Source organism: Medicago sativa, chromosome 6, assembly GCF_051527215.1.
Source record: "Medicago sativa cultivar Bolivia chromosome 6, Bolivia_mono, whole genome shotgun sequence".
Lineage (NCBI taxonomy): Eukaryota > Viridiplantae > Streptophyta > Magnoliopsida > Fabales > Fabaceae > Medicago > Medicago sativa.
In genome coordinates this window covers 33,844,042-33,868,622 of record NC_140754.1, presented here as the reverse complement: position 1 = coordinate 33,868,622, position 24,581 = coordinate 33,844,042, and the positions used below count along the sequence as shown (strand labels likewise).

Sequence of the window (24,581 nt, the reverse complement as noted above, 5' to 3'; positions counted from 1 at the left end):
TCCAAGAATATTGATGGCAAGATTTTGGAGGTAAAGAATAGAATTTCTCTCCTTGATACTAAAAGGGAGGAATGCGAGCTGCTGGAGGAAGAAGCTAAGGAGCTTCGAGATTTGTCTGTTGAGTTACACTCTATGTCACGAGTGCATACTAGTATGAATTGGCAGAAGGCGAGATTGAAGTGGGTAAGGGAGGGAGATGCAAACTCTAAATTCTTTCATAACGTGATGTCTAGAAGACAACGTAGGAATTCTTTACATGTGATTCATGTTGACGGTGTGCCGGTGGAAGGGGTTCAGAATATTCGAGCGGCTGTTTACAATCATTTTGCAAGCCTTTTTCGTAATCAAGATGCGGTGAGGCCAGGTGTTGAAGGTTTAAATTTTCGTAAATTAACTGGTGCTCAAGCACGTAATTTGGTGCGCCCTTTTACGTTGGATGAGGTTAAACAGGCGGTTTGGGATTGTGATAGTTTTAAGAGTCCCGGACCTGATGGCATTAATTTGGGGTTCATCAAAGATTTTTGGCATGAACTTAAAGATGATTTTTTGAGGTTTTTTGTGGAATTCCATCGAAACGGGAAATTAACAAAGGGTGTAAACTCGACGTTCATTGCTTTGATACCGAAGGTGGATAGTCCTCAAAGGCTAGCTGATTTTCGCCCAATTTCTCTTGTTGGTAGTATGTATAAAGTGTTGGCAAAGGTCCTTGCAAATCGAATCTATCGAGGCACCTACAGATATAATCTCCTCTATTGAATCTATTTTTAAAAAAAAATTTGGGGTGGGTGTGAGGTCTCTAAAAAAATTGCTTGGATTAACTGGGATTTTGTTTGTTTACCTATGAGTAAAGGTGGTTTGGGGGTTCGGAGGTTAGGGGAATTTAATTTATCTTTATTAGGTAAGTGGTGTTGGAGGATGTTGGTGGACAAGGATGGGTTGTGGTATCGTGTTTTAAAGGCACGGTATGGGGAGGTTGGAGGTCGGTTACAGGAGGGGGGTCGACATTCATCTAGGTGGTGGAGAATGATTTGTAATGTGAGGGAAGGAAGCGGGTTGGGGGTTGGAAGGTGATTTGATGACAACATTAGACGGGTGATAGGTAACGGTCGGAATACTCTCTTTTGGCGAGTTAGCTGTTCATAAGGAGTGTTCGGTGGAGGATATGGCGAGAGCGGGGTGGGAGGAGGCAGGAGGTGGTTGGGTGTGGAGGCGTCGTTTATTGGCTTGGGAGGAGGATGGTGTGAGGGAGTGTGTTACTCTGTTAAATAATATTGTTTTGCAGGATAATATCCAGGACCAGTGGTGGTGGTTACTCGACCCAATCCATGGCTATACGGTTAAGGGGACATATTGTTTCTTAACTAATTTCGCTGTTCAAATATCTACCGGCGCAGGTCTTGATGTGTGGCACAAATTTGTTCCTTCCAAGGTGTCTTTGTTTGCTTGGCGCCTTCTCCAAGATAAAGTTCCTACTAGAGCAAATTTAGTGCGTCGTCAAGTGTTACAGACTGCTGACATCTTATGTGTTGGGGGGTGCGGTACCCTGAAGACGGTGGCTCATCTTTTTCATTGGGTGTACTTTCTTTGGGAGAGTTTGGTACCTAGTGTGTCATTGGCTTGGTATCCCTTGTGTTTTTCACGGCTCGGTAAAACAACATTTTGTTCAGTTTATTAACTTGGCAGGTTTGCCGCGGGCTTCTCATGTTTACTTGAAGTGTGTATTCAAAAGTATGGTTAGTGATCCTCTCAGCATTGTTGAAAGAGTGAAGCTAAACTCCTTCTTATGGCTTTCTTCAAATGTTGTTACTATTCCGTTTGGTTTTCATGACTGGTGGAGATACCCACTATTTTGTATGGGTATCATGTAACTTTTATTTTTGTCTTTGGTGCGGGCATCGTTGTTAGGTGCCTGTAGTTTGTATTAGACATTGGGTGTTTCACCACTTTAGCACACCTTGTGCGGGGTGAATCACCTTCATTTTGAGCAATATATTCCATTTTGATTTGTTCAAAAAAAAAAACAAACCGATTAATCACTTGAGATCAATCAATAGCTTTTATGATAAGTGTAGTTGGCATAAAATAAGCGTTAAGCGTCTTATAAAAAAATTGATAAGCGTAGTTGACAAATTTAAATAATAGAAAACTTGTTATTGTTAATTTAATTACACCAAATTCTAATATTTTTTTGGTACAATCACCTAATTCTAATGTATACCTAGTGTTTTATTTTCTTTCTAACTTGCATATTTATTTTCTCTCTCTTCAATTAAAAGAATAAATGTGGCCATTTTTTCACCCTCCTTCAAAACCAGCCATCAAACATCTTATCAACCTCCCTTTTTTCATTTACATATTTATTTTCTCATCCTCCTCTCTTTGTGATCTCAGTTTCTATTGATTTGTTTTTCAAAATGATGAAGTTGTTGGCGAACCTCAACCGTCAAAAGCTCCATTTCCTACCACCTCTGAGCTCATTCATAGAGTTGAGTACTCGATCTGTGATTCCCATGTCATGAATTGTCTATTATGTTGGCTTATTTTTAGATTTCAGTGTCGTCACCCGCAACCACCGCATTGGAGGAAATATCCACCGTGATTATGTAATTTCCGTTGATTTTCAAAAAAATTTACTATTCTATTTTGATATTCCTTTCCCGTGTATAGATGATCCTCTCTCTGTGTGTGTGTGTGTGTGTGTGTGTGTGTGTGTTGTGTGTGTGTTATAGATACCGTAATTTTTGAGTTTTTATTACACCCTCGTTTTAGTGTGATTTGAGTGTAAAAGCCATGAAGTCTTAATTTTTCTTTGTGAACCTAGTTTTTTTCGTTTTAAGATCCAAATTTACTCTTATACCTCCGAGTTTGTTTTGGACTCATTTACGTGTAAATAGAAATCCCAATTTATAACTTGAACACTAATTTCTTATACCAGAACGAGTTTATGTTGGTGCTGCATTGGACAGGAAGAATTTTGTTCAGTTGGTTGATTTTGAATTGTCAAAAATTCAACCATACCTTCTAAGATTTGTTTGTATAAAGGCTGGATTGATTATCTTGATCAGGAAAGGGCAAATTTAATGGTAAAAGACAAGCTTCGCTTTCAATTTCATTATCTCAGTTCCTGTTTCTCGGTTGAAATTATAAGGAAAAAACCCCAATAAACTAAGGTATTTAACTGTAACTATTTCATTGTAAAAAGGGCACCGTTTGAATTTTTTATAAATTTATTTATAATGATTTGTTTTTTCTTTCAGGTTCTACGTTTCTGCTGGGGTATTTTATGATATTCTTGTAACATATTTAAATGAGTATTGGATGTTCTCTTAGGCCTTGTCGTGTTTTATCTGAAATAGGTTTTTCATAACTACTTTTGGTTTTTTATGATGTATCTTGTTGGGTAATTGTGTTGCTGTTGTATATTATCTTTATAATTAATTGGTTAATAATATAGGCATTATCTTAAATTTAATGTTTGTTAATTTTTTATAAATTGTTTCTGATATCGTTTCGTAAATAACGATTATTTTTGTTTAGCTCAATTGCTGGAATAGCGTTGTGGTTAATTTATACTGATCAAAGGTTACAAAAAAAAATTTGAAAGACAAAACAATAAAATCTTTTTATTTATTAAGTAGTCTATTCGAACTTGTTAATTTTATTGATTCTGCAATTTTGGAACTTAAATAGTCTTGTCATTTCTATTTCTTAGTAACTCTGTTTGGTATAATAAATTTCTTTGTTCGACAAAGAAAAAAATAATTAAGTTCTAACTAATCTTAATTATCTGATTTTGGAGACCACATTCAGTGCATTTTATAAAGAGTTAAATAGTTTAGGGATTAAATAGTTTAGTAACTCTGCATTTTATCTGATTTTTGATATAATTTGTGCAACTTCCATGAATTAAATAGTTTAAGGATTAGATGGTTTTAGTTTCCCGATGTAGTTCAGAATGGGAAATTGGTTTAACAGCAAGATATAATCGGCACTGTTTTATGTGACAATTGATTGGATTGATGCGCAGAAATAAAATGATGAATATCTTTGTGCATATTTTGTTGAGGAATAGTATAAGTGTATTTTCCTTGGTAAGATTCAATTATATTCAATTACTCAATTTAATTATATTCAATTATATAAGACCATTTAGTTGTATATTCAGAGTATATAGCTATATCCATTTATGAAATCTTTCTACACAATTACTCTTTGTATTATCTCTCTATACTCTTTGTATTATCTCTCTATATCATGGATCCAGTGATTGATTGTATTTCTGATGTGAAAACTGGAAGACAATCTAGGAGTCTCAAGGTTCGTGTTTTAAGATTATGGAGATTACCATCCGTAATTAATCATGGACATACTATTTCCATTGAGATGGTTTTGTGTGATGAAATGGTTTGTATCTCTTTAACTTTATACAAAAGAATGTTATCTTACGGTGTTTATTTTTTGATATATCCACTTGTGACAATAACATGTTTTGTGTATAGGGTGTGTGCATTCATGCTACGATAGAGGCACACCTTATTGACCTTTTTCAACGGAGAATTATGCAGGGTGTTGCTTACGTGATCTCTTTCTTTGATGTTGATCAAAATACTGACATTTATCGCACTAACCCTCATGAGTTCAAGATCCTTTTTCAACTGAACACTGTAATTCAGGAGATACATGCTTCGACCATACCTCTTTATGTTTTATCTCTTTTCAAATCATCCCATATTAAGTCCATCAAGGATGATGCATTTCATTTAATTGGTATGTATTTTTTCTGAATTCGTAGCATTATATGTTAAGTTGTTACTCATTCATTTGCATCTTTATTGTTAATTCTATTAGTGTATTACATGTAAAGTACATGTAAATTTGAATATTGTGTATTTATTATTAGATATAATTGGGCTTTTGAGCGCGATGTCTACTCCGAAGGAATGCATAAGAGAGGGGAAGACTATTAGGATGGTTGTTATTGAGATAACTGATGTCAGGTTTGAATTAAATCTCCAAATTTTTTTACTTATATATATGTTACTATTAATTAACCTTAGTTTTATGTTGGTTTTTTGATTAATAAATATATAACATTTGACAGTGGTAAGGTTTACTATGCATTATTCGATGAGTACGTTGACATGTTAAAGAAACTTGTGGAGAAGTGCGATGATACCCTACCAATTATTGTTATTCAATATGCTAAAGTTAAAAATTTTAGAGGTAATTTCAATTATCTATTTCCTATATTTTGTTTTGTCCATTTCAGAGCTTCCAATTATATTTTGTTTTTATATCTTGATATTGATCTGATAATATATCTATTTTTAATTTATCTATTTTAATATTTTAATTTATCTTGGTATCAGGAAACTCTTCTTTGCAAAGTGTCAGGAAAGTCACAAGATTGCTGATTAATCCTCAAATTCCTGAAGTTCTTAGTTTTAAAGAAGGGTGAAACTTAGATATAATCTTTTTTATTCAATTAAAGTTTATTTGATTAAATTTTGACATTCTTTTTTAAATGATTTATTTTAGTAATTTAATTAAATTAATTTTTTACTCTTAGATTGGTTTCTCATGGAATTGAATCAAATTTTCCTACCAAAATCATACAAGACTTGTCTACTATATCAAAAAGGGATCAGTTTCTTCGTTTGTTTTCCAGGAAGACCATCACTGAGCTAAATAATCATACTGAAAGTGGTATTTTTATAGTATGTGCCTATATAGATGGATTAATTGAGGGTGATTACTCCTATCTTTCTTGCAAGTGCTATAGGAAATGATTTCGGGGATTTGGTGATTACTATTGTAGTGGTTGCGATCGACATTTTTTTAGACCTGTTCAAAGGTATTGATATCTTTCTTTTGTACAATTTCTCTGTTCCTTGTTTTTGTTTATTAACAGTGGTTCCAATATATTTTTAAAATTGTAATAATCATTTCAGTTTTATTTTTAAATGTGTAAATAAACATTAGGTTTGAGGTGAAGGTTACAGTTAAAGATGCTTATGGAGAAGGTCTATTTGTATTGTTTGATCATGATGTTCGTTACCTTGTTGGAAAGACTTGTGCTCGACTAATTAAAAATTCCAAGGTTCTTTAGCATACTTTAGTTATATTTTTTGTTTTTTCTGGATTCCTTGCTCTGTTATAAAATAGCATGTTCCTATTTATATGCTTGTAGGTAAAAAATTGTGTTGGCCATCCTCCTGAGCATGAAGCTTTGGTTGGTAAAAGGTTCCTTTTCAAGGTTGAACGAAGGGCTGACAACAACTCTTGCATTGATCCTTTTTTTAATGTGATTAGAACATGCAAAGAGGTGGATATTATTAGAGCATTCATGGGTTATGAAGAGAGCTTTAATTTTACTAAGGTAGTTCTGTTTGGTTCTAGGAGTTAATTAACCTTTGGGTTTTTTTTTAATTTTATTTCATCTGTTTTTAACCTTCTGTGTAGGTCATTAAGGATGATATATTCAATATGCCAGTTGATTTTCATAGTAGTATAAAATCTGCGGACGATATGCCCGGTGATGACTTAATTTGTTCAGATGATTCTATTGTTGGAAAACAATCGAGAAGTTTAGGTGAAGGGACAAGTTACTCTAAAAGAAATTTGTTTGATGTCTTTGATGAGGTTGATGATTTTAATGTTGGAATTTCTTATAAGATGTTCAGGCTTGAAAAAAAATAGAGGTGTTATGAATATGTTGGTTCATCCTATGTTTTGGGTACCACCGTTGTTGTATTAAGAACAAATGGTCCTTTGATTATTAGTTTATTTCTCTTTAAGACATGCAAATATAATTTACCTAGAGATATTCCTTTTTCTAATCACTTAAACTTTATTTCTTCTAAATATTACCGCTGTTTCATAGGTTTTTTTTTGAAGATCTCTATTATTCTAATGATGGAATTTCTTCCAAGTTGTTTAGATTGGAAAAGAAAAATAGAGGTATTGTTGTATTGGTTCTTTTGCTATGTTACTGGTATTGAGTTATCGTATTACAACAATTGTTGCTTTACCTATTAACTTATTTCCTTTAACAATTTAATATTATCTTTGTTACATTAGAGGCAAGTGTACCTATTTAGTATTTTCGACTCCGGATTTATCCATTTTAGAATATGTGATCTGCATCAGCTCATCAAATGGATTAGCGCCTTATTCTGTGTATTTCTTATGTATTCTTCATGATTATCACTTTAGACGGCATCTTTTTCCTTTTAATAGTTAATTTGCATCTTTTTTACCTTTTGTCCAATCACTCAAACTTCAATTGTTCTAAATCTTATATTCAATCTTAATATAATTTCATCAAATGGTATTCCTTTGTTTTGTTACCCAAACCTTAGTGCAAATCGATCTTATTTTCATTATTGTAATAATAAATTAAAACATCGTAAATATTTTTGATCTTGACATTGATTCGTATAATTCAATCAAGCGTAGTCTTAGCCATGCAATGCACGGGTAACGGTATCCTAGTCCATATTCATGCAATGATAAATTTCTCCATCCTGAACATATCTTCTGTTTTGTTGACCCCTAGCCCCCTTAGGTGACAGCTTGAAATTGAGTACTCCCGTACCTATTTCTCTTAATTTAATTTGTCCTTTTGTTAGGTAAAGTTACATACGGCACTACCAGTCTACCATACTTATTTATTTCTCCCTCACATCACACACAAACACTAGTTTCACACTTGAGCCAAAAAAGACTTTCTTTAAAATGTACTTTGTGTTTTAAATTCTACCGTTTTATTAATACTATGTACTATTCAAAAGATTAATTCTACTTTTATGGATAATGAATCAATAGTTGATAAGGATAGTTTAGTAGAATAATATAATTTTCTTTCTTTTAATCATTGTATTTTTTAATATATGAGTAAAAATGTTAAACGATAATCATTTTGAATCGAAGGAGTAATATTTTCCGAAACCATCATTCGTTTCTCGCTCAATTCTCTCTCTTTCTTCTCTTTTCTCTTCATCTCTCAAGTACTCAACAACAATATATGTATAGCAATTATGAAGCCCGAATGCTTTAATTAAACTCAGAGATATATTTGTATTAGATACTGATACTCTTCTAATACTTGCGGATACATAATTAATTTTTAAAAAATTATTTTTTTTACATCATCATACAAATAGGTAGGCGGTCAATCAAACAACCACTGGGGGTTAGCTTCACATTATCATAATCAAGCAAAATCAAACATAAGCAATCAAGGATTTCATGCATAACACATATACATACTCAACATTCCTAGAATACTACCATCACATGTTTATTATCCCTAGTTCAACATCAATCATGTTATCATACTTCTATCATACACATCAAGCATATTCATACCTTCAATCATCATCAAGATTCATCACTTAACAACATCAATCAATATAATGATTACTCACCTTATTCATCGCTGAGTATAATTAACTCAACAAATACAATTCATCATTTCGAAATTATAAGCAAGAAAGTCATCGTCACCAAAAAGATCATCAAATCACATTCATATACATCACACTCTATTATTGTCTCCAAAGTAAACATCATCAATTAAAATAATCAAATGTACGAGTATCCCTAATAATAACAACATCATCAAGTACACATCTTCACATGTTCACCAAGTATACAAGTATAACAAAACATCATCAAGTACACAACTCACCAATTTCATCAATGCACATAAACATTTATGCACGTCTTCAACTAAATCACATAATTCACCATTCACAACATCCACCAAGCACATAAGTAATTATGACTCATGACAAATTATGCAATGCACCTAGATATGACACCTATTTGCATGTGGTACCAATCACCAACAAGGTCGTCACCTCATGATGCAACAAAAACATCATATCACCAACATTTGAATACAAAGTATTCGATCACCTCAACTGGATATACATATCCACGACTTATGATGCATGAACATATGACACACTATGCACATATTCAACAATAATTCACCATCATTATTCATACATGCATTCACCAACAATATCACAATTATTTGCATGTAATAATTCAACAACATAATGAATCATCAACATAATCAACATCAAAAAATAAACATGTTTATAACCAATCATTCATCAAATAATCATCACCATAAACAAACACCTTTCATACTTGTAAGCACCATAATTATCGTCATCAAATTGTATATAGTAATTCAATAACGTAATTCAATACATGTAATCACCACATCCAAATATCAATATTAAGCATGTATAAATTCACCATCAACAATTGACATTCATCATATTCATATCAACAACATTGGCAACATCATCACTATCAAATTATCATCAAAAGGCAACACTTACAAGGAAAGTCGACATATAAAGAATTTAATCCAAACTAAGCAAATATATACAATTGCCTCAACAAAACACATGCACTACTCACATATGTTCATAGTAGCATAGGCATATGAGTATCCTAGGCCAATTCTAAGAAATCACAAAATTACGACAAGCTGTGTAATACCCCACATTTAAAGATTCAACATCAGTTACTGTTTCCTTGGAACTTTTAAGTGAAGGGTAAAGTGATAAATTGTGCATAAGATTTTTCAGGACCAAATCGTATTATTCCAACGGACTACGGGAAGTGTAATCGTCCGCTTAAAACTTTAACGACATGTTTATCGGTTAAGTGAGTTTTAGAATAGTGTAGAAAAGGGCAAAGTGGTCATTTCCATGAGTAGTGGCATTTTAGTAAATTGTATGAGCTGATAAGGGGCATATAGAAGAGTTGGAAGAAAAGAAGAATGAGATATTTTTGCTTCTCTCTTTCACGTGTACTTTCCCAAACCCTCACCATCTTCCATTTTTGATCTTTGAAGCTTAAATACCTAAATCTTTCACCCAAATCCTTCAATTCAAACAAAAAGAAACAAGAGGTAAGTTGTAAAATTTCTATTCTCCTTCCTTTTCATGGGTTGGCCGAAAATGATATCCTTTTTACCCAAATCTTCATTTTTTTGTTTTATGTGTAGAAATTAAGCAATTGCATGATGAAATTTGTTGTTCAAGGTTATGTGAATTGGATATCTAGGGGTTGTTTGTAAAGGAAGCATGGGACAAGAAGCATGGGAAAATTAGAGGAAGGAATGTTTTGGTTCAAGAACATGAAGATTTAAAATTTGGAGAGAAACATGGAGAATCACAAAGTTCATCAATTTATGTGTTCAACAAACAAGGTAGGTTCTCTACTTAAGCTTTGAATTGTTAATTGTTAGTAATTGGTTGAGTAGTAAATATGTGAGTTCTTATTCTTATATGATTTGGTAATTGTGGATTGAAGTTATGAATAAAGGTTAAGAGGTGTTAGTATATTGGATTATGTGTGGAGATTAAATGGAAGATTAAAGGAGATCAAATTATGTGAAATTCGTATGGCCTTCACTGACTCGTATATACCGCTGTGTAATCCATAATCAAGTAATAATTGGATTTTTGGATTCCACATTTAATTCCCTTCATTTTGGATATAAATTTCATATGATTTGGATTAGAAACGAATTCGGAAAATACATTTGAAGTTTTGTAAATTCTGCAGAAAAAACTGCTTATGGGTTTTGGGACAGGACTCCACTAAAATGGTAAGAACTCTCTCTCCCTGTAACTCTGAATTGAGTGGTTGTTATTGCTATGGATAGCTAACGAAATTCCCGACGTTTTGGCACCAGTTTCACTAATTTCAGTTCAGTATTGAGGTCCAGAGACAACTTTGAAGTATGGGGTCTGATGCAGATTTTGTGCAGAATATGGGTTTAATTGTGTTAGCTCACCGAGCGAGCATGAAGCCTCGCCTAGCAGGGAGGTGCAGAAGTGGATATTGAAGTGGACTTCGCATATATTCAATTTAGAGGTGAGTTCCTTTAGTTAGTAAACCCACCACTGGGTAGTAAATTATACCATTAGCATGCTAATATGTGATTATGAATTATTAAAACATGTTAGCATAATTATAACATTACTAGATTCCCATTATTTTGTTCTAAAATTCCTTATGTTAATGTGCAAAACTACTTTGGTCCTAACGTGGAGGATAGAATTTGAATAGAAGTTTTGATACACACATGGAAAATGGAATTGTCACATAATTTGGCTACTAGTTTATTCTAAATTTTCTCTTATGTTACAAATATGTTTATGTTAGTGTAGATGTTGGAGGAAATAGTTAGACAAGGCAAATGATGCATTTATTTATATAAATAATTGAGAAAAATATTTGAATTTAACACTTGCTTTGTTTACTTATATTGGTTACATAATCTTAAATGATTTACAAGAAAGCTTATCATACATAGATTTGGCCATTTTTCGGCTAGAATATGAAATATTCATTTTTAACCAACAATTAGCCAAGAATGTTTTAGAATCCTCCAATATGGATAGTAATGTAAACATATTCTTATGGACCTATATGCATATTTTCCAACTATTTGACAAAGAACATTAGGTAATCCTCCAACTTAGGCGCCATTTCATAATTATTGCACTTTGACATAAGAGATGTGTTTAGAATGAATTAGTCATAGAAACAATTCATGGGTAGATTTCCAATCATTGGAAAAATATGGAACCTTAATTATGGAATTTTGACTAAATTAGTCGAAATTAGTTTTATTAGAACATGGAGATATTTTATGACCTTTAAGAACGTCATATGATATCGATATGCCTAGAGCCTGAATGAGTTAGCATCAGAAATATTATTATTATTATTATTATTATTATTATTATTATTATTAGAAATCAGTTAATTTCTTGCCTCTCTAACTCGCTATTAGTAGTGGAGTTGAGAATTATTTCGGTTATCAGAAATCAGTTCAGTTATAATATTAAAACATGTTTAAGCCGTGACTTTCGCTATCCCACCAATTGGATACGAAAGGTTCCCGCCAGTTGGAACGAACACTATCCGTAAGGATGACCCCATGACAATAAGAGGAGTCCGGTATCCCCGTCAGTTGGGTTCCCGCTGTAACATCCCGATTTTCGCTAGATTTATTTTATTATTTATTTATGTGTGTTAGATGTGCTCTTATGTGATTAGTTGCCTCTGTGTGCACTTTTGGTCGTGAATTGTAGAATTCGGTGTTAGAAGGGTATTTTAGTCATTTTGGACTTAGGGGTATTTTGGTCATTTTGAGAGTAGGGGTAATTTACTAATTGCGTTGAGAATTATTTTTAGTGCTTAGTGAGAGTTGTTATTTTACTAAGTGCTAGGGAGTTGTAGTAATTTATTTTAATTACCGGTAGTGACCGTTAGTATTACGTTTTACCGTTAAGTGAGTAGTAACATTTTTGGGTTAGAATAGAAATGGGTTAGACCCATTAAGGTGTTGTGAGTTGAGCCCAATTAGATGAAATCTATATAAGCTCTAGTTGGTAGAGAAAATAGGTATTTTGGCCAACATTTTTATTTTCAATTGAGAAGAGATAGAGATAGAGAGAAGACAAGGGTTTGGAGAGGAGATCTAGAGAAGGCTAGAGGGAGGTCAAGCTTCAAGGATTGGAGCTAGGATTGGAGCTAAAGTGAAGCCTTAGTTGGTGTTGAGAAGAATTGAGGTAAGAGGGTTAGGCTTTAATCATAATCATTTAGTTTAATTCTACCATAATTCTTTGCATAATTGTGGTTAAGAGCTTAATTTGATTTTTGGTTGTAGAGTTTCGTGCTTAATTTGTTGACATGATTATGTACATGAATTAAATGTTAATTGTGTTGTTGTTGTTAAATTTGTATGTCAAAATGGATAGATATGAACATGATATGTTTTTGTATGAAATTGATGATGAATGAAGTTGTGGTTGTTGAATTGTTGATGAAATCAAGTTCAAATGTTGTTGTTGTTGTTTTAACATGTGTTGTTGATGAATTGATGCATTGGGTATCATGAATTGATGAATTGGTGATGAGAATTGTTGTTGTTGTTGAAAGTTGTGGAAGTTTGGTGATTTGATGAATTTTGCTGTGTTGATGTTTTAATCTCAAAAATTGTGTATGTTTAAGTGTTTTGAATGTTATATAACCTATAAACATCTTTGGGATTAAGTTTTGGGGATTGGAATGATCAAAATTGAGATTTTTGGGTGAAAATGGGTTAAAATCCGAAAACTTAATTTCTGGATAGCACTACAGTTCAGAAGCATATCTGTTCAGGAGCATATCAGTTCAGGAGCTGATCCGTTCAGGAGCATATCCGTTCAGGAGCTGATCCGTTCTGGAGCTGATCCAGTTCAGGAGCTGCTGTTCAGACAGCATGTCTGTTCTGTGTTCTTGCGTCTTTTTCTCACATTTCTGTTTTGATTTGGCTTCTGACGTAAACATGAAAGTTGTAGATAATTTTGTTAGCTTTCCAGAGGCTTTGGTTTGACTTGAAAATGATTTTTGGTTTGTGAGTTATGAGGAAAATACTCCAAGGAGGTCTTAGGGAAATTTTACGAAAATTCCGCATAACTATTTCTAAGTCAACCCAAACTTTATGGAATGTTTCTTAACTTCAAACTTATGTTCTCTAAGTTCAATTAAGGTGTTTTAGAGTATTCAACTGATGGTGTGATGGATGTAACTTGTTTTGAAATGAAAATGGAAATTTCTCGAAAAGTGATAAAGTGAGACGAATTTTGTGATTTTCATGATTTCGTCGCATTTGGCCGGTGAAACGTAATTGTATCCTCTACTGTACTTATAAGTATCCTAGAGGTATATTTAGTTGTGGCATTGAATCTTGTTTACTTGGTTTTGGTTTAATTGCTTCAATTATTTTGAAATGGTGAAATTAGAGACGAACTTTGACGAAAATGGTTTTAAGAGCCGAATGCTTTATGAATCCTTTATGGATAGTTTAATATGATGGTAAGAAGATGTTTGAATGATTATTAGATGAAAGATATGATGTTTGTTATCATGTGTCGTGTTGGAATGAAGTTATTGAACTTTATGATAAAGTTAAATGTTGATATAGCCGTTGCTTATAGCCGTTGAATATAGCCGTTGAATTGTTGTGAACATATGCATAGTGGATTGAGTCATATGTTCAAACATCATATGTCGTGTCTGATGTTATATCCATATTGCCGTTGATTATAGCCGTTGATAATGATGTTTTTGTTGCATCATAAGGTGACGACCTTGGAGGAGTTTGGTACCACATGCATGTGTCGAGTCTAGGTGCATAACATGTTATCATGAAGTCTTGCTTATTGCCGTTGTAAGAACTATGTTGGTGATGATTGTATAATGAATACTTATATTGTGATATTTGTGATTGTGGTGTGATTGACTATGTGGAGGTTAACTGTTTATGTAATTTACTGGAAACTGAATTGATTTACATCATGCCTAGTTGTTTATGTTGATTATGATTAATGTAATGCTAACCTCTAGTGGTTTCGACCGCCTACCTGTCTGTATGGATGGGTAGATGCTGTGCAGGATTAGTCGCTTGGTGAGTTGCTCGTGGATGTTTGGATGGCGGGAGCTATCTCCGCTATCATTTTGGCGTAGTAGTCTAGGGCTCTGATTAGGTTGAGTCGGTGTCCTAGTTTTGTTGGACTATTTTCTTTTGGGTTGTACTCATTGTTGAGATTTGGAGAATTTTATGTTGATGTTATTTGACCATGACATATGTATTGTTGAGGATATATGTTGTTTTCCGCTCTGACTGTTGAAATATTATTATATATATGCATGCTGGATGTTGTTTAGATGAGACGTAGCGTCTATTTCTTGAATATTTATTATATTCGCGTGTTTTATCGCTTTAATAGAATTAGGGCGTTACACCCGCCAGTTGGAATTACTACCGGTTAGCAGTGGATTAAATTCCGGGGTTACTCCACCTGAGTTTATTCCGTAAAATCAACTCAGATAATATTGTTTGTTCAACGCTAACATTTCTAACATAATATGACAGACATTATGATTATAATTATGATTATGATTTGAGCATTAGTATCAGGATATATTAGTATTTCAGACAGTGATCCTAGTTATCCCTCGATCACTCAGTCATGTATGATAAAACTGCATAAACCCAAATTTGGTTGAGTTTAGAAACAGATGGCGATCCTAAGTTCCCCCAGATTGCCTACAACCTAGGATATGTGGAACTCACTGAGACACCATGTCTCACCCCAATCCCTTTTATTTTATTTCAGATGCACAGGTGGCTTGCAAGCAGGATAGTACGTGATGAAGTAGCAGAAGAAACTGGACAATCATGTTACTTTGTCAATTACATGTATTTTGTACATGCCAGTGTTACTATTTTGTATGTATAAACAAGTAATTTTATATTTTGTTTAGAAGAATTTTTTTATTATTGTAATTTTAATGTATCTAGTACTAAGTTTAACACACATGCTAAATAGTCTAGATAAATTTAGTATGAGTGTTACAAGTTGTCACATTCCTTTCATTTTCAAGTTATCTGACAAAACAAAACGAACACGTTGAGAAGCCTCTACTAAGTATATATACAAATCACATATGAGTGTAGTAGCGTATACATCAACATCTCATAGGCCAATTCACTTTAATTTCAAAGTTTTGCAAAAATTCGTATCATTTTACTATTTTTCAAAGAAATTCAAGTTTTCAAGACAAAACCAAGTTAAAGTCCATGAATCCCATCCAAAACAATTTTACAAATCATAACAATGCTAAACAACCTTAGTCCTACACTTTTTCGTTGAGAAATTGAATTTTTTGAAAAATTCATGTTCTTGAACTATTTTCAAAAAGTTATGATACAATTCACAAAATCAAGTCCAATCTAATTCAATTGATGTTACCCAAGATTTAGAAAGCTCAAATGCATTTAATTACATCAAAATAATCGGTTTGGAACCACTCGGATAGACCCCGGCTGCCCGGAACACCCAAAACGAGGTGTGGTATCATTGTGCATCTCGCCTGGAGCAACATTCTCGCCAGGGCGAGATACACCAGAACAACAACCTTGTTCCTGGTGATTTCCCTCTCGGGAATCCACTATTTACAACCCCAAAACCCCAATTTTAACCCCCTTAACCCCAAATTTGACCCTAACACTTATACACTTGATTACAAACATAAAAAGGCATTCAGAACCACAACAAACATCGGATTAAAACACCAATTCATCTCAAAATCATCATATAGTTCATTTTCACCAAAAACCACCATTTTCCTCATTTCTCATCCAAACCTCAAAACAACCACATCAATTCAAAACCCATCAACACATGAACATAAATAAACATCAATGAAGTAAATTCAAACATATTTCAACACCAATCATACACCAATTCATTAATTTCACTCAAATAGTCAAAAATCATGAAAACAACTCAACAACAACAACAACAACAACAATGAAGTTTAAGATAATAACATGACTAATTCATGAAGTTTATCACACCCATAACTCTACATGAAAAAGGAACAAGAATTTTATTATTTAATTTCACAAAAACCTCAATTCACAAAATAATCACTTATGAAATTAAGTAGAAAAAGAGATTCTAGCTTAAATTACGAATGAACACTATCCCCCTTACCTCAATTGTGCACAACCCTAGCCTTGACTTCACTTTTGCTCCTTGAATCACTACCCTCTTCTTGCTCTCCAAGCTCTTCTCTCTAACCCTTGTTCTTGTTCTTTCTCTCTCAAAAGTTTGTGAAGTGTGTAAATGACCTAATTTCTCTAAAGACTAGAGTTTATATAGACTCTACACAAATGGGCTCAACTCTCAAATGTCTTAATGGGCTCAAAGTTCTCATTAACTAATTCACCAAGTTTCTACTCACTCAACGGATAAAATAACGTATAGTTACCGGCTCTTAATTAATTACCCTACTTTACTAGTAACTTAGTAAAATAGTGATTCCCACTTAAAACACTAAAAATAATTCTCGTAACCCAAAGACTATTTTATCCTTGCTCACCAAATGACCAAAATGCCCATGAGTCTAAAATGACTAAAATACCCTCTGTAAGCAAAAATCCACTAATCCTGGAATAAAATACACACAGAGACAAATAATCACAAACAAGCACATATAAACACACATAATAAATAATAAAATAAATCTAGCGAAAATCGGGCTGTTACAAAGAACATCCCCACATCACCTATCTAGCCAAAATAAAGTACTAGTACCATTAGTCATTACCAACAACAAGGAGCATTATTAGAAAACCAGCTTCCCACCGCTGTACCAACACCATCACGAATGCTAACCATCTTCTGCCACCACGCGGACACCTCCCGACCACCAGCCTGAAGGCTCCCCCCGACTAAACCATATCTAGAAGCTAACAGTCTAAACCACAAACCCTCTCGATATCCACCAACAACCTCCAACACCACTTACCCAATAACGCCAAATTAAAATCCCTAATTCTCCTTACCCCAAACAACCAACCTCCTTATCCAAACAAATGGACTCCCAATCAATCCAATAAACTTTCCTATTATTCTCACCCCGACCAAAAAAAAAAAACGAATTAAAGGGTAATATTATTGGTTTGTTTTAGAGGAGAATTGAACCGCCGCGTAATAATAATGTATTGCATTTTTTTTTACTGAAATTGAAAGAGTAGTTATTATTATGTAATTTATTTAGTTCAATAACGAGTATGGATATGCGAAGGTGCAGATACCATCAACTCCGCATCTATATCCACTAAATAGCAGATAGTTGAAATATTCGATTATTTTATCCATGAAGATTCATTAAAGTATCCACGGATGCGGATTTTTTACTAAAGTATCCACAGATGCGGATTTTTTTTTTATCATCCCTGCTTGAGAAGGGATAATTTGTTGTGGCATAACCCCTGTAACATTAGAAGTCTCCAATGCATACGAAGGAAGTGATAATGTGATATACTCCATCCGTTCCTTTTTAAATGTCTTTTTAGAAAATTAACACCAAATTAACAATGTGTATTTTTAAACATTTTCTTCTTATTATACCCTCATTTTAATCCATCAATAAATTTTTATTTTTTTACACACACTTTATCTTTCCAATAAATTTAGTATGTTATCTTTCGTAACAAACAATTGTCAGTTATTATCTTTTTCTCCAACAAATTCCTATTTTTGTGCGCACTCTCTCATAACAAACAATTGTCAATTTTCTAAATATTGTCCACATTTTTTAATTATTTTAAGTCAATATAATTTTTTTTTTCTAACTTAATCACATTAATCAAAAGCTAAGTAAAAATTAACTTTCTTCCACTTTTTCTTCCTTTTGAACATTCTTGGAGTCTTTTATTTATCTTCTCTCCAATTTATTCTTTTACTTTGCACTTGAAATTTTTAACGATTGTTATTCATCTTATTTATAGAATCTCAACTCTTATTGGAACCATTGTTTGTATCAAATTTGTTCAAATATAAAGATAACAAGAAACAAACTTTGTTTAAAAAAAACAAACTTTAGTTTTCCAAATAGATAGCATTAATTAGTTTTATTGACAAAATTACGAGTAATTGACAAATGTATAATTTACGAATCATACACTTTAACTAAGTGATAATGTGATATACATATGCATCTTAAACTCCAAAACTACCTAATTTTCTCATAACCATTATCGATTATTAACAGAGTTCGAGTATGCAATTATAGTTTCTCTTCATTTAAAATTCTGATTAGGGGCAAAAGCAAGGACTTGGTTGAAGATATTGTTACAACATACCATAATCACTGTACTACTACTGAAATTATACTAACTAGAAATTACAAATACATATAGTAGTGAAGAATACATTTAAAATCATTCACCATAGTAACAAAACCAAACTATAACACAGATCGTTTAATCCTAAACAAATCAAATGAACTCTTTTCAATTTCGTGGCAATGGTTTAAAGAAACCCTAAATGCAAAAATACTAAATTTCATCACAAAGAAACCAAAGAAGCGGGATATTATGAGCCTGATTTTAAACAGCATGATAAACAGTAAGAAAAAAATCTATAACAAAGGATTGTGTTTCTGTTTTGCACTTTCACTAAGGCTAGCGGTCGTTGACATCCTTCACACAACATGGACGGAAAATACTTGGGTGACATAATGTCACCGTGACATTAAATCTGGGCCACACAAATGTACTCATGGATGTGTTGTGTGGCCCAGATGCAAATGACAATGTGTGTTGTGTGACCCAGATTCAATGTCACGGTGACATTATGTCACCCAAATGCTGTCCCAACATGGACATAGCTATTGGAATAGAAATTAGCTATAAAACATGATTACAATAATTAATTTTCATAAAAAAGACTAAGCATCTGTGAGGGAGAGTGTACTAGCTCTGATGAAAGAAATTACCAAACAAAACTAAAAATATTTTTCCTATCTTGTACAGTCAAAACAATAATCGACAAAGAATAAAAAATAATTGCAAGCAAATGGCAGAAATAGAATCATGTAAATTCCTGATAAAAAAAACACAACAACAAGAGTCTGGAATATATAAATTCGTGAATATACACAAAATAAGTCCAAAAAAAAAACTCAACATTTCGTTTGGTTCGAGAATTAGGAGGGGAGGGGAGGGGAGGGGAGGGAAGGAATTTTAACGGAGGGGAGGGGAGGGGAGATATTTTAATTAAAAGTCTGTTTGGTTCACAAGGGGAGGGGAGGGATTTTAAAATTATTTTACTGTTTTACCCTTAAACTTAATTAAATAAGAATAATAAAGTAACGAAACAATAACGATGTAATCGATGACAACACGATATAGACGATGGAATATTGGATTAGTAATAGCGTTGTTACAATTACAAGTAGTAATAAAAGTTGTTACAAGAAAAAATTGTTAATAATATGAAATAAAAGTTGTTACAAGATAATATAACCTATAACCTAATAATAGTAAAAGTTGTTTCAAAATAATATAACCTAATAATAATAAATGTTGTTACAAGGATAATATTGAGATTTTAAATTAATATAAGGATAATTTTAATTTGGCAGTGCAATAAAATTCGCTCCCCTCCCCACCCCTCCCCTCCCCTTTCTAAAAATTGAACCAAACACTTCAAATTAAAAATCTCCCCTCCCCTCCCCTCCCCTCCAAAACTCTCGAACCAAACGGATAACTCAGCTTAACTCTCTACATCATCAAAGCAGCAGTGAAAACCACGACAGCAGCAGATCCGACAACTGTAAATCTGTTCAAAGCGGCGGCAGCGTTTGTGGACGTTGATGGTGCTTTGGATGGAGGGGTAGAGATGGACAATGGAGTAATGGCAGGAGCGGCTGCTGGGGAAGCATGAGGAGGAGATGGTGGAGAGTTGATGGCAGACGGTGAAGGAGAAGGACCGCTCTTCACAGGTATGGGAGCACATGCTGCCGTTGAGTTAGCAGAGGGAGAAATCGCTGGCGATGTTGCTTGTGATGGAGGAGTAGAGATCGACGATGGAGCGACATAAGGAGCAGCAGCGGGAGAACCAAATGAAGCAGTCAGTGAAGGAGAGGGTGACCTATTCAAAAGTACTGGAGGAGACGCCACTGGTGAGTTAGCTGACTGAGAAATAGAAGGTGATGGAAACGGAGAACACTTGGGGGATGATCTAGCAACAACGGAACTCAGCAACAGTGCAACCAAAAGCATCAACACAACGGTGTGGGAAAGCCATAGTAGAAAGATAAAGGATAATAGTAGGATTAGGGTTAACTATATAAAGTTTTGAAGCAATGATATTGTTGTGTTGTGAAGAAAATAGTAGGATTGGGAGATTAATAGATAGAAAGCTTTACTTAGGAAAATAATCAAACTTTGTTTCAAAGAAAAAAAAAACTATTTTTAGTTTTATTGAAATGGAGTAAGTTATGAGTAATAAACTTAGGCACGACAATGGGATGCATGGGAGACGAGTTTTATTTTCTTCGTCTCCATCCCCAGACTCTCAGATACTTACAAGTTACCCTACACATATCTAACGACGATGAGAAATTGAATCTCATCTCTGTCTATGACTAGTTTGGGTATCACCACATGGAATCATTTTTTTTTTTAACAAAAAAAATCAATTTTTTTCCATCCCGGAGGGCAATATTATAATGCATTATGCATTAATATGCTCACTTTAACATTTATTTAACCGAATGATTTGGTTGCTACTTTAAATATCAATGACATATATCCAGGTTACCCGTCTCATACCCGTGTTTTAAAATAGAGAAAAAATCCAAACTCATACCTAAACTTAGTCAAAGTGGAGAAAATCATCAAATCGAGGTGGGTTCGGATGGGCAACCACATATACGAGTTTTGATGAGTATTAGAGTAAAAAGATCATTGCATTCATAATTTTAATTGCTTAAATATATTACTCGTAGTTGTTAAACTTTAGTTACAAAAAAAATTATACAAAAAATTGTATTTATTTCCATTTATATTTTATAGTATCATTTATCTATTTTTCATGATTATATACATTTCTAAAATATAGAATAGAGAGAAAATAAAAGAAGATGCAACAATGTGCAAGAAAATCGGTGAAGTTTCAAGGAAAATAGATGAAGAATAAAGTTGTAACTAACTTCTAACTAACTTTCTCCATGGAAATATGAGAGGCTCAATGATACCATGTTATGGAAAATAAAAGATAGAAAACAAACTCATTTCTCATACCTAAAATCATGATACAAAGGGTACTTATAATTATATGCATGAGATACACAACACCTAATTACATGCTAATGAAGTGGATTAAGCTAATTAACACCAGGTAGCTTGTAGTGCATGTAAGCTTTATGAACTAGGATTTATTTGTGTTGCTTGAGGTACAATCTTTTCTTCATACTCTAATAACGACTTGAGGAGGCTTTGAACATATTTAATACATCTTTAGACAAGGAAATAATGAACGTAGAAGGAACAAAACTGGCAGATATGCCAATTTTCTCAATCTAATTTATAAAAGCTTAATTATTCAAGCTTATTTTGGAATAATCAAAGTGCAACATATAAGTGCCAAATTTAGATTTCCCTAAATCCTAAACCCTTCCAAACAAAATAGTATGAGTATGGTTTCTACTCATAAACTTCTTTGATTCCCAATTTCATACAGATGAATGGAAAAAATCATGTTAATTTTGTAATCGTGTAGTAGTTTACGGGTTTATTTAAGTGCCATCCGTTTCTGAAGCTGGCATCAGAAATACTTGAGAATAGAGATAACCCTAAACTTCAAAACTACATAATTTTCTCATTCATCAGACAAGCCATTATCGATTATTAACAGAGTTTGAGTATGCAATTATATTATAGTTTCTCTCTTAATTTAAAATTCTGATTCTCAGTCTCAGTCTTGAAGATATTGTTACACATTCTCAGTCTTTCAAATGCACAACATACCATAATCACTGTACTTGTATCCTACTACTACTGAAATTACACTAACTAGAAATTTCAAATACATATAGTAGTGAAGAATACATTTATAATCATTCACCATATATAGTAACAAAACCAAACCATAACAAAGATCGTCTAATCCTAAACAAATCAAATGAACTCTTTTCAATTTCGTGGCAATGGTTTAAAGAAACCCGTAAATGCAAAAATACTAAATTTCATCACAAAGAAACCAAATAAGCTGTCTGATCTATGTATTAGGCCAATGTCACAAGACTTCATCAATTCCCCTAGACCTAAACAGTAAGAAAAAAAATCTACAAAAAAAGCACAATTTTAATCGGTTACTCAGTTCATTATAAGTAACAAAACAAAGGATTGTGTTAGACTGTTTATGATAGCGGAATAACTTGTATGTATATCATTGAAACAAATCACAATAGTGCAGAAGTGATTGCATAACTATTGGGAATAGAAATTAGGTACAAGCATTTAGAAATAGGAGATAAACCATGCTCAGTCAATTACAATAATTAATTTTCATAAAAAAGGACTAAGGATCTGTGAGAGAGAGAGATACTATGTACCAAACAAAACTAAAATTAATTTTCCTTGTGTTTGTTCGGTTTTTGATTATGGTTTCCCTTCAATTACTCTCTTTTGTCCATCATAATAATCGAAAAAACATTGATGGAGTTACTTTTTTTTTTCTTCTATAAATTTGTTTTGTTGTTGAAGGGATATCATGTACAATTCAAAAAAATAATCGACAACTTAAATATTAGTATAAAAATTAATTGCAAGCAAATGGCAGAAATACATTCATGTAAATTCGTGAAAAAAAAAACATAATAACAAGAGTCAGGAATATGTAAATTCGTGATAAAATACAACATAAGTAAAAAAAAAAAACTCATCATCTACCCTAGAAAAATCTCAGCCTAACTCTCTACATCATCAAAGCAGTAGCAAAAACCACGACAGCAGCAGATCCGGCAACTGTGAATCTTTTGAAAGCGGCGGCAGCGTTTGTGGACGTCGACGGTGCATTAGATGGAGGGGTAGAGATCGACGATGGAGTAATGGCAGGAGCGGCTGCTGGGGAAGCATGGGGAGGAGATGGTGGAGAGTTGATGGCAGACGGTGAAGGAGAAGGACTGCTCTTCACAGGTACGGGAGCAGATGCCGCCGTTGAGTTAGCGGAGGGAGAAATCGCTGGCGATGGTGCTTGTGATTGAGGGGTAGAGATCGACGATGGAATCACAGCAGGAGCGGCAGCAGGAGGAGAAATAGTAGGCGATGGTGCTTGAGATGGAGGGGTAGAGATCGACGATGGAGCGACAGCAGGAGCAGCAGCGGGAGAACCAGATGAAGCAGTCGGTGAAGGAGAGGGAGTACTATTCACAGGTACCGGAGGAGATGCCACTGGCGAGTCAGCGGAGGGAGAAATAGCAGGTGAAGGAAAAGGAGAAGACTTGGGGGATGATCTAGCAACAGCGGAACTCAGCAACAGTGCAACCAAAAGCATAAACACAGCGGTGTGGGAGGAAGCCATAGTAGAAAGAAAAGGAGAATGGGAAAATTAGGGTTAACTATATAAAGTTTTGAAGCAGTGATATTGTTGTGTTGTGAAGAAAATAGTTGGGTTGGAAGGTTATTATTTATAGAAGCTTAAACGCTTCTTCACGTTTCTAGGCCAAGTCGTTGGTGATCTTTTCAAATTATTATTGTATTTATTTTTTTGTTTATAGATTATTGTGTTATTGTTTTTTTCTTTTATTATTGTATTTATCTTTTGTTGGTAGATTATAGTGTTATTGTTTTATTAAGATTTGTTTTGAGAGGATTTATTTTAGATTAATAGAAGCTTTACTTAGGAGAATATCTCTATCCGGTAACAAACAATTGTCAAAGACTTTTTTCCTCTCCCGTAACAAACAATTACCAATTTATAGTATTTCAATTCTTTAACCGATCTTTCTTAAAAAAAACAAAAAAAAAATTCTTCAACTGATCTTATCATAGAACCACTATTATAGGTAATCAAATTTAGTTTTATGGATGTTTAAATTTAGTTCATGTAACAAATAAACAAATTTTGTGTGAAAAAAAAAACAATCAAACTTTGTTTCAAAGAAAAAAACTATTTTTAATTTTATTGAAA

The 24,581-nt window shown here is 33.4% G+C and overlaps 4 protein-coding genes and 1 long non-coding RNA gene across 5 annotated transcripts; 3 read left to right on the top strand and 2 right to left on the bottom strand.

Moving 5' to 3' along the window:
* Nucleotides 1-1,162: 1,162 nt before the first annotated feature.
* Nucleotides 1,163-1,868, top strand: LOC146914694 (uncharacterized). Its single transcript, XM_085721121.1, has 2 exons — nt 1,163-1,538; nt 1,684-1,868. The coding sequence occupies exons 1-2, from the start codon at nt 1,163-1,165 to the stop codon at nt 1,866-1,868; spliced, it is 561 nt and encodes a 186-aa protein (XP_085577247.1).
* A 2,386-nt stretch (nt 1,869-4,254) lies between these two features.
* Nucleotides 4,255-6,699, top strand: LOC146914693 (uncharacterized). The gene is made up of 8 exons (XM_085721120.1): nt 4,255-4,404; nt 4,500-4,767; nt 4,901-4,997; nt 5,102-5,223; nt 5,370-5,454; nt 5,983-6,100; nt 6,191-6,379; nt 6,463-6,699. Exons 1-8 carry the CDS (start codon nt 4,255-4,257, stop codon nt 6,697-6,699), a joined length of 1,266 nt encoding a protein of 421 aa, XP_085577246.1.
* Nucleotides 6,700-9,818: 3,119 nt separating this feature from the next.
* On the top strand, nt 9,819-14,760 carry LOC146914692 (uncharacterized). The gene is made up of 5 exons (XR_015014352.1): nt 9,819-9,937; nt 10,071-10,237; nt 10,597-10,639; nt 10,727-10,908; nt 14,471-14,760. It is a non-coding gene; the product is annotated as an uncharacterized LOC146914692 (long non-coding RNA).
* Nucleotides 14,761-20,167: 5,407 nt separating this feature from the next.
* On the bottom strand, nt 20,168-21,021 carry LOC146914691 (uncharacterized). Its single transcript, XM_085721119.1, has 3 exons — nt 20,983-21,021; nt 20,595-20,731; nt 20,168-20,483 (listed from the first exon to the last, which is right to left on the bottom strand). The coding sequence occupies exons 1-3, from the start codon at nt 21,019-21,021 to the stop codon at nt 20,168-20,170; spliced, it is 492 nt and encodes a 163-aa protein (XP_085577245.1).
* A 2,345-nt stretch (nt 21,022-23,366) lies between these two features.
* On the bottom strand, nt 23,367-24,407 carry LOC146914690 (uncharacterized). The gene has a single exon (XM_085721118.1). It carries the CDS (start codon nt 23,970-23,972, stop codon nt 23,367-23,369), a length of 606 nt encoding a protein of 201 aa, XP_085577244.1. The 5' UTR covers nt 23,973-24,407.
* Between the last annotated feature and the right edge of the window lie 174 nt (nt 24,408-24,581).

Coding starts and splice junctions, on each gene's coding strand:
- LOC146914694 (XM_085721121.1), top strand. CDS start 1,163: ATGGCGAGAGCGGGGTGGGAGGAGGCAGGAGGTGGTTGGGTGTGGAGG. Junction 1,539..1,683: donor CTTATGTGTTGGGGGGTGCG/GTACCCTGAAGA, acceptor TTAACTTGGCAG/GTTTGCCGCGGGCTTCTCAT.
- LOC146914693 (XM_085721120.1), top strand. CDS start 4,255: ATGGATCCAGTGATTGATTGTATTTCTGATGTGAAAACTGGAAGACAA. Junction 5,455..5,982: donor GTTCTTAGTTTTAAAGAAGG/GTGAAACTTAGA, acceptor AATAAACATTAG/GTTTGAGGTGAAGGTTACAG. Junction 6,380..6,462: donor AGAGCTTTAATTTTACTAAG/GTAGTTCTGTTT, acceptor CCTTCTGTGTAG/GTCATTAAGGATGATATATT.
- LOC146914691 (XM_085721119.1), bottom strand. CDS start 21,021: ATGAGATTCAATTTCTCATCGTCGTTAGATATGTGTAGG. Junction 20,732..20,982: donor CGTCGTTAGATATGTGTAGG/GTAACTTGTAAG, acceptor AACTTTATATAG/TTAACCCTAATCCTACTATT. Junction 20,484..20,594: donor TGTTCTCCGTTTCCATCACC/TTCTATTTCTCA, acceptor TGCTGCTCCTTA/TGTCGCTCCATCGTCGATCT.
- LOC146914690 (XM_085721118.1), bottom strand. CDS start 23,972: ATGGCTTCCTCCCACACCGCTGTGTTTATGCTTTTGGTTGCACTGTTG.